The 14,057-nt window shown below is 41.9% G+C and overlaps 1 protein-coding gene across 4 annotated transcripts in view; it reads right to left on the bottom strand.

The window, feature by feature from the left end:
- Nucleotides 1–1,431: 1,431 nt before the first annotated feature.
- Nucleotides 1,432–14,057, bottom strand: part of trappc11 (trafficking protein particle complex subunit 11) — a 108,466-nt gene continuing 95,840 nt past the window's right edge. For 3 of the 4 annotated variants that reach the window (XM_088344100.1, XM_088344101.1, XM_088344103.1), the window contains 2 exons: nt 7,992–8,156; nt 1,432–1,852 (listed from right to left, as the gene is read on the bottom strand). In XM_088344100.1, coding sequence (XP_088200226.1) covers nt 1,808–1,852; nt 7,992–8,156 — 210 coding nt within the window. In that variant the 3' untranslated portion in view covers nt 1,432–1,807. Of the gene's footprint in view, nt 1,853–7,991; nt 8,157–8,252; nt 8,552–14,057 lie in introns of those variants that run through there. The other variant, XR_015851338.1, reaches the window with a different exon arrangement.

The following is a 14,057-nucleotide window of genomic DNA, read 5'->3' as shown; positions in this document are numbered from 1 at the left end:
CAGTTCAAAGCATATCCACAAAAAGTCTGTTGGAAGGTAAAAATGTGGCCGGAAACGCTGCACAACCAAGAGAGATGACCGCAGCCTTAACAAAATTGTGAAGAAGAGCCGCTTCCAGAATTTGGGGGAGCTTCAAAGACAGTGGGCTGAAGCTGGAGTCCAGGTATCAAAAGCCACAGTTCACAGACGTGTCCGGGAAATGGGCTACAATAGCCGTATTCCCATGGTCAAGCCACTTCTGAACTCAAGACAACGGAAGAAGCGTCTGACTTGGGCTATGGAGAAGAAGCACTGGACAGTTGCAGAGTGGTCCAAAGTCCTCTTTTCAGACGAAAGCAAGTTTTGCATTTCATTTGGAAGTCAAGGCGCCAGAGTCTGGAGAAAGGCTGGAGAGGAGCAAAATCCAAGTTGCTTGAAATCCAGTGTGAAGTTCCCACAGTCAGCAATGGTTTGGGGAGCCATGTCAGCTGCTGGTGTTGGTCCACTGTGTTTCATCAAGTCCAGAGTAAATGCAACTGTGTACCAAGAGATTTTAGAGCACTACATGCTTCCATCTGCTGAAAAGCTCTATGGAGATGAGGATTTCATTTTCCAGCATGATCTGGCACCTGCCCACAGTGCCAAAACCACCAGTAACTGGTGCACTGACCATGGCATCACTGTCCTTGATTGGCCTGCTAATTACCCTGACCTGAACCCCATCGAGAATTTGTGGGGTATAGTTAAGAAGAAGATGAAAGACACCAGACCTACAAATGCAAATGAGCTGAAGGCCGCTATCGAAGCATCCTGGGCATCAATAACACCTCAGCAATGCCACAGGCTGATTGCCTCCATGCCACGCCGGATTGATGCAGTAATCCGTGCAAAAGGATTCCCAACCAAGTACTGAGTGCATCAATGGACATTTTCAAATGTTTGATTTAGTTTTGCTGTTATAGAATTATTTTTTTACTTGGTCTGAGGAAGTATTCTAATATTTTGAGATAGGATTTTTGAGTTTTTTTCAGCTGTAAGCCAAAATCAGCAATATTCAAAAAATAAAAGGCTTGAAATAGTTCAGTTGATGTGTAATGAATCCAGAATGTATGACATTTTTGTTTTTTTAATTGCATTACAGAAAATAAAGAACTTTATCACAATATTCTAATTTTCTGAGACAGTCCTGTATATATATATATATATATATATATATATATATATATATATTTTTTTTTTAAATTTAATTTAATTTTTCAATTTTTTAGAAATGTGACCTGAATGCAAGTTTGGGTGCACTAGTCAGAGTGCAAAGATGTGGTTAAGTAAGAGTCATTTTGGTAAGCACAAAATTGAGGAATATTTGTTGCTTTACTCATGGACAATGTTATCTCTTGTGGCCTGGATTTCATTGACTCAATTGAATTTTGTTCAGACACAAATCACACATAATTTCTTTCCCATAATGCTTCTTTATTAACCTTTACTTATTAGAATTATTCTGGATTTATCACTGTGAAGAGCTGGCCCATAAATCACAAAATAACTGTGTAGCTTTTAATGTGTAAAATTGAAATGACAAATTTTACTACTTATTTTTTCCTTAAAACACATACCAATCAATATTTAGTTCCATTCGTATCAGAATAGAATTTAGAATGTCATAATTAACATGCTACATCACCCTTCACAAACTAACACCGTTTTCGTTATAGCACATTAAGGATTACAACAATCAAAATTGTGTCTTAGTCATTAAAAGAATAAAAACATGCAGGAATACATCCTAAACAATGTTTAGGTTTTACATGCGTTTGAAACTCAAACATCAACCTGCAGCTATGGAACTGTCATCCAACCTTTTCCCCCGTGGCTGCAAATAGAGAAAAAAAAAATCATTAAAAACATGTATGGTAGATCAACACACTGTAAAACATGAAAATCCAGTATGTATTTCCTATACATTTAATAGCGTGACCTCAATGGACCTCCAAGTGCTTTTTACATGTGCATGCCTATTTTTGTCCTTCTACGTAGGTATCAAACTCATCTTTGCTCAGGGCCCAATTCAGTAGAAAAAAAAACACTTATTGTAAACAAATACAAAAACTTATTTGAAAAAAAAAACCTTCAAGGTAAAAAAGGGAGTAAAAAGTCATGAAAAGTATGGAAAAATTACAAAAATTAGTAAAAAGTAAAACAAATTCCCCAGAAGTCCTAGAAAATAGCTAACAGTACTTAAAAGTAATAAACAGTATAAAACAATACTGAAAACAGTACTAAGCAGCACTGCAAAGTATTGAATATAAAAAGTGCTGTAAATCTAGGGTTAAAACACACTTCTATTCTATAGTTTATGAATGACCTACATTTCACGTTGACAATATCTATCTTATTTTTTACTGCAACATCCGTTGCAGCCTGGTAATCCTGGAATGGGGATTACCTCATGTGCGATCCCTACTCAAGGCTTCTTAATTTACCTCATGTTGATGTTTTGGGTTATTCCTTGCCCTCATGTAGGTTTTAGATCAGGGGATGGTGTAATAATAGTCTGTAGTTTGCAATAATCTGTGGTCTGTGCAGCCCTTTGAGGCTCCTTGTGATAAAGGGCTATAAAAATAAACATGACTTGACTTAGAGTAATAAAAAGTACTGAAACATATAAAATATAAAATGTGCCATAAAGTAAAAACATTGTGGTGAAAAGTAGTGTAAAGTAATAAAAAAGTACCTAAAGTAGTAATAAAAAAGTAAAAAGTTCTTAAAAGTATTAAAAGAAAGGGAAAAGAACAGAAACATATGACAATGTACAAAAAAGAGAGAAAAGTATGAAACATTACTGCAAAGGACAAAAAGTAGTGAAAAGCCTGGAAATTGAAGGTTTGAACACTTCCGATGGACATACAGTATATGAAACTGCAGGTATTTATTTTGCCGCGATGCACTTCATATTTTCTTGAGCCCAACTCAGTGTTGTACCGCAGACCAGATTAAATTCATCGGCGGTCCTGATCCAGCTCACCAGCTATACGTCTAGGTCAAACTTGTTGTGATTCTAAGGGTGTACCCGTATTTTTTGGACTTAAGTCAGTTATTTTACAGTTTGGCCGGGTGCAACTTGAATGAATGAATTAATGAATGCTCATTTTGTACATTAAAAAACAAAGATTAAAACAACAAGTCAAAAACAATGTTAACGTAACATGCCCGAAAGGGAGTAGTAATAAGCGTATGCTTATTTAAGTCTCCCCTTCAACTTCCTTAATAATTGTCGTACATTTAGATTTCCTGTGTATTAACATATAACAAGACCTTATGAATATACATATCTACATAGGTTTCGTGGATGCACAGTTATTTTCTCATTGTCATCCATCATTATTATCATCACTATCACTATTTCACCATCATCGCTATCATCATTTCTGTCTCCATACATTTTCAGCATACTATATAATGAGAGTATCTATCATGATAACAATATTTCTCATTGGTGCTCACGGTGACAACTGATTGTTGTTTGTTCCATCATACAAGGTATCTTTGGACCTGCTGCTTAAAAAAGGGGGGGTCCACCTATGTGTTCTGATCTGTACATTAAAAAGACGGGACATGGGAGCTTGAGCCAGGTGCATCTAGCATCAAAGCTCCCACTTGTCTGCCCTAACTTTGAGTTGTGCAAAGATGTCTATTTTGTGTTTTTAATAAATATTATCGTTATGTGATCTCTTATTTGTTTTGTGTTTAGTTTTCACCAAAGTCACCAACATATTTAGTAAATTCATTGTTACCATGCTTTTTTTTTTTTTAGTTCACTTTGGGGCTGGCTTTGCAAGACGCGACACATTGCCACTGACGAGTTGTGCTAACAGCTAGTCCAATGACTACATGCAAATGAGCTATGCCAACCGATACATGCTAATGAACCATGTTAATGACAAAATGCTAACGAGCCATGCTAAAGATAGGATCATAGGTGCTGTCATGAGTGGCAGCCTTTCTAGCAGCTGCCGTGTTATTTTTGCAATTTTTTGTGATTTATTGTTTTATTGTTGCCGATATCTTCAGTGTTTGCGTCCCAACTACACTTTGGATTACTTTTTATCCTATGGATATGGGTTTCAACGCACAAAAATGCGTTTATTTGAGGAATCAACTCCTTGCCCTGAAGAATACTCGGGCCAGCGTGATTCCCCATTTACCTGATGAGGTGAGCCGGCCCTATCGTGGCTGCAGAGCCAGTGCTAAGGTAAAGGCTAAGCGGCTAGCGGCGAAGTGGCGATATAAGCCTTTGGTACTGTCCATAATCATGGGGAATGTCAACTCTCTACCAAATAAGATCGACGAACTGGCTGTGCTGGTGAAAAACATCAAAGCGCACAGGGAGTGCAGTTTGCTTTGCTTTACAGAAACGTGGCTCACGTCTATCATTCCGCTAACGCTAACATCGAGCTACCCCGTTTCTGCGCTGTTAGAGCAGACAGAGATACAAAAGCCTGCAGGAGGCGCAGAGGAGGCGGACTCGCATTCTACACGAACATGAACACGAGGTGCATGTAAACACAAAGATTTCTATCTGCTGCCGTGATGTTGAACTTTTGGCCGTAAGTTTGCGTCCCTATTACTTGCCCAGAGAGTTTGGACACGCCATTGCTGTTATTGTTTACATCCCACCGCGCGCTGATGTGTAAGTAGCGTGTGACGTCATCCACTCCGCTGTTGCCAAGCTACAAACAGAGCACCTCGAGGACGTCATGTTAATCTCTGGGGTCTAAAAATCACATAACTCTAGATACAACACTGCCCTCTTTCTTCCAGTATGTGGACTACAAAACCAGGGGTAATAGGACTATTGACCTACTGTATACAAACATTAAGGACGCATACAGCACTACGCCACTGCCTGCCCTCGGGAAAGGAGACCACAACCTCATTCTGCTTGAACCTCATTATAAACCAAAAGTGAGGAGGCTACCAACAACCACACGCTCATTCAGGAAATGGTCTACTGATGCAGAGCAGGCTCTGAGAGACTGGTTTGGATGTACGGACTGGGATGTCCTGCTAGGGTTCAGCAGAGGGGACATTGAGGAGGTGGCAAACTGCAACACTGACTACATTAACTTCTGTATGGACAATGTTGTTCCTGTAAGAACTGTACGCTGCTATGCCAACAACAAGCCCTGGATCACGAGTGACATCAAGTGCCTTCTGAACCAAAAGAAGAGGGCCCTTAAATATGGTGATCAGCAGGAGCTAAAACTAGTACAGAGGGAGCTCAGAGTCCAGCTCCAGGAAGCAAAGAAGCAACACAGGAGGAAGTTGGAGAAAAAGCTGCAGTACAACAGCACGAAGGAGGTGTGGGCAGGTATGAAAACCATCACCGGCTGCAGCACCAAGCAGGGTGTGGGGAGAGTCAACAAACAACTTTTTTAACAGGTTTGAACACCCCAACTCGTCCTCACCCCAGAGTACTGCAACTGTCCCTCTGGACACCAGCATGGAGGAGGACATCCCCCCACTGAAGATAACTGCAGCCCAGGTGTGTGGACAGCTGAGGAAGCTGCGAATCAGCAAGGCAGCTGGTCCAGATGGAGTATCCTCCCCGACTGCTGAAGGCTTGTGCGTTGGAGCTGGGAGACCCTCTACAGCGCATCTTTAACCTGAGCCTGGAACAGGGGTGGGTCCCCCAGCTGTGGAAAACATCCTGCATCATCCCAGTCCCAAAGAAATCAAGACCTCAGGAACTCAACGACTTCAGGCCGGTCGTCCTGACATCACATGTGATGAAAACAATGGAGCGGTTCCTGCTGCACCACCTGAGGCCACAGGTCCGCCACGCCATCGACCCTCTGCAATTTGCCTACCAGGAGAAGGTGGGAGTGGAGGATGCTATAGTATACATGCTACACCTGGACAGGGCCAAGGGGGCTATGAGCATTACATTTTTGGACTTCTCCAGTGCCTTCAACACCATACAGCCTCTGCTAATTTAGTAGTAAACTGACAGAGATGAGAGTAAGCTCACACCTTGTAGCATGGATTACGGACTACCTGACAGGCAGACCCAAGTATGTGAAACAGGCGGGCTGTACATCGGACACTGGTTAGCAGCACAGGATCTCCGCAGGGGACCGTGCTCTCTCCGTTCCTATTCACCCTGTATGCGTCGGACTTTCAGTACAACTCTGAGTCCTGCCACGTGCAGAAGTTTGCTGATGACACTGCTATCAGAAATGGGCAGGAGGAGGAGTACAGGAAATTGATTCAGGACTTTGTCCAATGGAGCGATGCTAACCACCTGCACCTGAACACCACCAAGACCAGAGAGATGGTGGTGGACTTCAGGAGAACTAGAACTCACCCGGTTCCTGTAACTATCAAAGAGAATGTGTAGAATTTGTCCAGACCTACAAATACCAGGGTGTGCTGCTGGACAATAAACTGGACTGGACTGCCAACACAGACGCTCTATGCAGGAAAGGTCAAAGCCGACTTTACTTCCTCAGAAGACTGGCATCCTTCAACATTTGCAAAAAGCTTCCACCAATTGTCTATGAGACTGTTGTGGCAAGCGCCCTCTTCTATGCTGCAGCGTGTTGGGGAGGCAGCGCCAAGAAGAAGGATGCCTCTCGTCTTAACAAACTGGTGAGGAAAGCGAGCTCTGTTGTGGGCACAGAGCTGGACAGCCTTACAACAGTAGCTGAAAGATTGGCACTGATAAAGCTGCGGTTTATCATGGACAATTCATCACATCCACTACACAGCATCATCTTCAGACAGAAGAGTAGCTTCAGCGACAGACTGCTTTCACAGTCTAGTTCCACGGACAGACTGAGGAGATCATTTCTTCCTCATGCCATGAGGCTCTTCAACTCCACCCAGGGGAGTAAAAGCCCACAATAAACCACATTCCTTCATTGCATATTACCCTATTTTTATTACATTGTGTATTTTATGCAGCACTATCTAAATACTCTATATCAACACGTTACACTGGGTATTTATGTATTATATTCCTTTTACTTTATTATTGTTCTATTTCAACACAAGTATACTGCAGGAAGTGTGAATTTCCCTACGGGGATTAATAAAGTATCTATCCATCTATCTATCTATCTAAAGCTCTTTGCTTACATTCCCCAAAGAATAAGATACAAAGTTGATTTCGGGACAGTCACGTGCTCCTAAAAGGAGGGAAATTTCGCGCAGTGGGACATTTTTCAGCACAACACCAGGAATGTATAAAACAGAACAAAAATGACACCAAAAATATAATTATATTCTGCAGATTACAAGTTGCAAATAGTGAAATATGCAGCCAACAAGCAGAAAGTGGAGAGGACAGTGAGATAGAAGCAGAAAGCAGAAGCGACGGATTGTTTATTGTGACAGTGACATTGAGGATAAAAATGTCCTTGGATTTAGTGATTTGGAAGGAAACTGATAGTTAGGTAAGCATTTTATTTATGATAGAGTTATCAGTATAACGCTCAACATGTTATATTGTCAATGAAATAACAGGCATATCAATCATGTAACGTCCCTACACAGTGCGAACTTATTCAGCCCGTTGTTCTTTTTTTTTTTTTTAAAATTGCCGAAGAAGATGACATGAATGTTTTATTGTGTTGGATTTTATCATACATATTTCCCTAAAAAATCTGACTTATACTTTGGTGAGACTTATATATGCTTTTCCTTCTTATTTATGCATTTTTGGGCTGGTGCGTCTTATAATCCAGAGGTTTTTTTTAGTACTTTTGCATGTCGTCTTCAGAATATGATACTGGTCCTGTAAAATGTGTTGAGTTTTTGTGTCTGTGTTGTCGCCCAAAAAGCTAAATGCCAAAAGATTTAAGCATGTTGTTGTGAATTTCATTGTAAGCAGAGGCAAGGTAAAAATAGAGGCATTTGTGGAAACCTCCAGTATCCATTAAAAAAGCACACGTATAAACAATGTGAAGCTTTGATGTTAAGCCTATACATTAACGCATCATATACTTGACCTTAACAAATATGCGATGAGGAATGAAACGTCGGAGGTTGTTTGGATTAGTTGTCCAGCTGGCCACGGTAAGGTTAAGTTGTGGTAACGTATGGTAACCCGCAATCAGTGGATAATAGTTATAGAGCATCCGCTGCTTTGAACCTGGAAGGAGACGGAGATGCACCTGCACACAACAAATAATTTTAAAAGGGAAATCATTAAAAACTGTCCGGCAATTTGCACATATCACTACATAGATTGAGTTGGTGTTACTACTTACTACTTGTTGAAATTATAAACTTGGTCACATACATATTTTCAAACATAAATTAAGAAAGATGGACGTTCAGTCAGTGTTTCTTTGCAGTCACATGAAATCTGTATCTGTGCCTACAACATCCTTAATCTGGAGCCCCGCGCACAGCCTGGCGCCACCCGCATGCGTTTTGCTTCTGGCATCAGGTGCGCACCGGCAAGCACTTTTTGGAGGAAAATGGCGCAGCGCCAATGGCAAAGAGCGTCAAACATGTTTGATAATTTTGACGCTCAGTCTTCAGATTCTTCAAGTGTGGGGAACAGCTAGGGAAACAGCAACATAATTTAAATGTAAAAAAAAAATCCATGGTGATGTCATCATACGGAGTTTTCCTTTAAATCACTGGGAAAGATAATAGGCAAATGCAGCGCCCTACAATCAATGGGTACTGGGACTGTTCACACCTGAGGCCAATCTGCCAATTACACTGGGGAGCTATATTGAAGGACAGCTGATGACCAGGGAGTGAAGTGAGAGCGCCTGTCCCTCCAAGACTCTGGGGTACCCGGTCATTGGCAGAACATTTTTAATAGAAGAAAGAAGAGGAATTAAATTGTTTTAAGATTGAAGGGATATCATGACTTGGACAACTAGCATACGGGTGAGATTGAGCCAAATGGTGTTTTTCACAAAAGCAGCAGTGACAAAAACATTCTGCTGTTCTTAAAGGTACGGTGTTTTATATGTGTCCACTACATGTCGCTGTAATGTGTAATGCAGCCAGAAATTATTCCAGGGAAGACTAGTATGGAAACTGGAAGTGAGCAAAAAGCATGCTTTTTCTTCCCATATTTACCCAGCCTTTCTCAAAGACGATAAGGAAATAAAAAGAGTCAAATGAATAAAAAGAAAAGTAGGGGAAAATTAAGCAAAATGGAAATAAAAAATTATGGAGAAAAAGTGGGAAAAAAAAATGCAATTTGCCTCACTGAGATAAAAAGATGGATTCGTTTAATTGTTTGCATTTGAACCCTGAACATACTGATGTTGATCATTGCTCCAGCTCAAAGCCATTTAAATATAGACTTATGACACAATTATATTCTATATCTTATGAGTGATTTTAAAATTATACAGTTTTTTTTCATTTTCCTTCCCGGCTGCTGACTGAAGACGAGCCTATATGTTGCCCGGTGCATGCGTTTTGAGCAATTGGACCTGCACCTGCTGCATACAATTATCTTAAACCTCGTGCATTGACGGGGATTTTGAGACAAGAAGCTTGTAGATGCTGCCAATTTGAAGTAATATTTTCTTTTAAACATTTATTTTTCAACATGTTACCTAGTTACTATGTTTGTGTACTGTAATGCTAAATGTAATTTACCCTGGTCATCCTGAAAGGGGGATACCACTTGTGAGGTCCCTTCTAAAGGTTTCTCCTTTTCCTCATGCTGAGGATTTGAGTTGTTCTTTGCCCGCATGTTGGTTTAAGATCAGGTTATTGTGTCATTGAAATCCTGTGCAGTCCTTTGAGACATTTTTGTGATTAACGGCTATATAAATAAATTTGACTTGACTTTAAATTTGACTTGATTTATTATCGATTTATGTACAAAAGACATTTTTACTGAGCACTTTTGAGTTGCCTTATATGTTATGAAAAATTCTTTGCAAATACGTTTGATTTGATTCAGTCAGTGAGTTTTACTTCCCATTATAATTATTATTTTTTTTAATCTTGTAGTTAGGCTATGATGATGCTATTATACAATACGAAAAATGTGAAACACCTGAAAACTAGAGGCGGGACAGGACGATTATCTGCACCGATATTTGGGAATTTCACAGACATCAGTATCAGCATTTTTATTTTTTTGACGGGCCGAGGTTTAGATGCAGCCAAATCTCCCTCAACCTCACCCCTATTCCTGTACCGACCCGCGCCTTCTGATTGGATAAGCGAATGGGGGCAGAGCCTCTAATCAGAGCCTCTAAATCGAATAACTATTATAATCCCCCGAGATAGTATTATTATTAGTTGTGATTGCTTCAGCAAGGCACGACTACATTGCCAAGTGCTGTAAGCACAGGGCAATGTAGTTGTTCGAAGCAGGCACAACTAATACAATCCCCGAGATATTATTATTATTATTATTATATCTACAGGGATGTGATTTGACCGAAGTGAAATTATCTGAAAATTAGGCGGGGGTCTGGGGGCCGCAGGCACCCAGCTAGGTCCAGGGCAGTGCCCTGGTGGGGGGACAAGTCGGGCGAAGCCCCCCGGAGCACATGGGTTTTCCGTGTTTTTAAGTACTTTCAATGCACTCAGATGACAAAGAAATAGACAAAACAACAGCATAAATTTTCAATGTATTTTGAACTATCCCATATAAAATTACAGTTTAAGTCAACTCAAAATCAGTCACATTAAAAAACATTGGACTGCCTTTGCTTTTAAAAACTATCACTGAGAATATCATCATATCTAACTCATGTGATTACTAAGTTAACACATAAATCATGTTGAAGAGTTCAAATTTCATGAACAAATAATTGTATCATGACCAAATGAAAAGTAACTCATATTAGAACATACCACAAATGTCTTTGTTATAGCAGAACATGTTATCTATAAATGAAAGTACTGTAGTGGGTTGTACATAATTCACCCACGGAACCATTGTTTAGTTAGCGAGTTCCTAGGGGGACTCTTAATTCGGCCGGTTCTAGCCACTCTCGTGTTTGTTTTGTTATTGCCAGTTTAAATGTCATTAAAGCAGCTTTCGTTGGCACCTTTGTTTGACACTCCGCCTACGACTCCCGTCTCTGCTCGCTACATTGGATCACGTTGGGGTCACCAACATTTGAAGATAATTCCTTCTCTAACCAGTCCGATCGAAACTTGTTTTTTACGATCTTAGCAATTTCTTTAACTCGCGGAGCATCTTTGCGTTCGATCTCGGACATCTTTCTTTAAACACTCGGCAAAAACGTGTGAGAAATGAACAATGGCATACTCCTACGCCTTTATAACAAGCGCGTTTATTGGTCAACACGGAGACTTCAACCAATCGCAAGTACGTTTCATTTCAGTTACGGAAACACTAAAATGGAATGCTGTCGAGACGAAATCGTTTTTTTTACCAATTAAAAAATCGGAAATTTTAAAATTTTATTTTTGAAGATAAAAAAAGCGGAATTCCGCGAATAAGCGGAAAAATCAGATTCCAATCTAGTAAATTCGGATCATCTATGCCTATCCCTTACCCCCTCATACACCCCCATCCGAAGGAAAACAAAACCTGTAACGAGGACAATACAAACGTGGCCTGAGGGAGCCCTCTCCAAGCTGCAGGACTGTTTTGATCAAACTTGCTGGGAGGTATTTGAACACCATGACCTCCAGAAATTCACTGACACCGTTTTATCCTACATCCGTTACTGCACGGATGAAGTCACAGTATATAAAAAAATCAAAAACTACCCAAACCAAAAACCCTGGATGTCCAGCGAGGTGTGCACCCTCCTCAAACACCGCAACACCGCCTTCAGGTCTGGAGACAAGGCTCTTTACGGGGTGGCCAGGGCTGACCTGAAAAGAGGCATCAAGGAAGCAAAAGCAGCCTACACAAGGAGGATCGAGCACCTCTTCGCTGGAAATGACCCGAGGAGGATGTGGCAGGACCTCCAACACATCACCAACTTCAGAGGCCACAACCTGGCAACTGTTGAGGCTGAGGCTTCACTAGCTGAGGACCTTAATCAGTTCTTCGCTCGCTTTGAAGCTGGTAGGCCACAAACAGCCACATCACACCCACCAACAACCAGCAGCAACTCCCTCACATTTCAGGAGCACGAAGTTAGGCGTGCGCTGAATACCATAAACCCCAGGAATGCAACTGGCCCGGATGGAGTACCAGGGAGGGTACTCAGGGACTGTTCCAATCAGCTGGCTGGGGTCTTCACCACCATCTTCAACCGGTCCCTGTCACAGGCGACCGTCCCACCTTGCCTCAAAACCTCCACCATCATTCCCATCCCCAAAAAGTCAGCAGTGGAAAGCCTCAACGACTACAGGCCTGTAGCTCTTACGCCTGTGGTCATGAAGTGCTTCGAGAGGTTAGTGTCCCGGCACATCAAAAACTCCCTGCCACTCACACCTGTAGGCAAACTGGACCCCCACCAGTTTGCCTACAGGGCAAACCGCTCCACTGACGACGCCATAAACACAGCACTTCACACCGTGCTGAAACACCTGGATCACCGGGGGAGCTACGCCAGAATGCTCTTCCTGGACTTCAGCTCAGCCTTCAACACCATTATCCCGGAGATCCTGGTGGAGAAACTTGCACACCTAGGACTCTCTCCCTCCATCTGCCACTGGATAATGGACTTCCTCTCCAACCGCCCACAGTCGGTGAAACTCGGTACCCACGTCTCTCCCACCCTAACACTGAACACTGGCTCCCCCCAAGGTTGTGCACTGAGCCCCCTGCTTTTCACCCTCTACAACTCCGACTGCTCACCGACCCACCCCACAAACACTATCATTAAGTTCGCTGACGATACCACCTTGATCGGCCTCATCTCTGAAGGGGACGAGGCGGCATACAGGGATGAGGTTGAGTCACTTTCAACGTGGTGTTCGGAAAACCACCTCATATTGAACACCACAAAAACAAAAGAACTGATTCTGGATTTCAGAAGGAATGGCAGGAATCCAGCACCACTCATCATAAAGGGAGACTGTGTAGAGAGAGTCCACTCGTTCAAATTCCTGGGCGTGCACATCTCCGACGACCTCTCCTGGTCTGCAAACACCAGAGCGGTGGTAGGGAAGGCCCAGCAGCGACTGCACTTCCTGAGATTGCTCAGGAAAAATAACCTAAAACAGCAGCTACAGGTGTCCTTCTACAAAGCCACAGTGGAGAGCATCCTAACATACTGCATCACGGTGTGGTATGCTGGGTGCACAGCAGCAGACAGGAAAAAGCTCCAGAGGATCATCAAAACAGCCCAGAGAATCGTCGGCTGCTCTCTGCCCAGTCTGGAGGACATTGCCTGCTCTCGCTACCTTAGCAGAGCAGAAAACATCATCAAGGACTTTTCTCACCCCGGCCACCATCTCCTGCTGCCTTCCGGCAAGCGCTACAGGTCACACAAAGCAAAAACGAACAGACTCAGAGACAGTTTCTTCCCCACAGCCATTACCACCCTAAACAGACACCGCACAAAAAACTGAAAACTGTTGCAAAAAACTACCTCACACGTATGTAAAATGGTACTCACGTACATGCTGTCTGCACTATGTTTGTTCACTGCTCAAACAGACACCGCACAAAAAAACTGAAAACTCGTGCCAACACTACCTCATACGAATATAATGTTACTCATGTCTTGTTCTTGCACATGCCGACTGCACTACGATTAATGCTCAAATTGCACAATGTCTGACCATTTCCTGTTTCTGCACTATGATGTCTATGTTTGCACCAATGCATATGCTGACTATTTTTGCACTATGATGACTTTGCACCAAATGCAATATTGCACAACCGTTACGATACCAACGTTATCACGACAACCCTGTATGTAACATCCCACATGCCGACATTTCTTGTGTAAATACCATGTAAATTATAACTATAGCCTTATCCCCCTTGTCTTATAACATTATCTTCTCTGTTCCTTTATCTTCTTGCTCATACCTCACTATGAATGTGTAAAACTGGAGTGTCATGCCCAATTTCGTTGTCACAATATGTTAGCCCATTTGTAGCAATGACAATAAAGGTATATTCTATTCTATTCTATTCTATCTAT

The sequence above is a fragment of the Urocampus carinirostris genome, chromosome 9 (assembly GCF_059441175.1).
Source record: "Urocampus carinirostris isolate Australia breed hairy pipefish chromosome 9, RoL_Ucar_1.0, whole genome shotgun sequence".
NCBI classification, from domain to species: domain Eukaryota; kingdom Metazoa; phylum Chordata; class Actinopteri; order Syngnathiformes; family Syngnathidae; genus Urocampus; species Urocampus carinirostris.
Note: the sequence above shows the minus strand (reverse complement) of the source record. Positions and strands in the feature narration are given on the sequence as shown.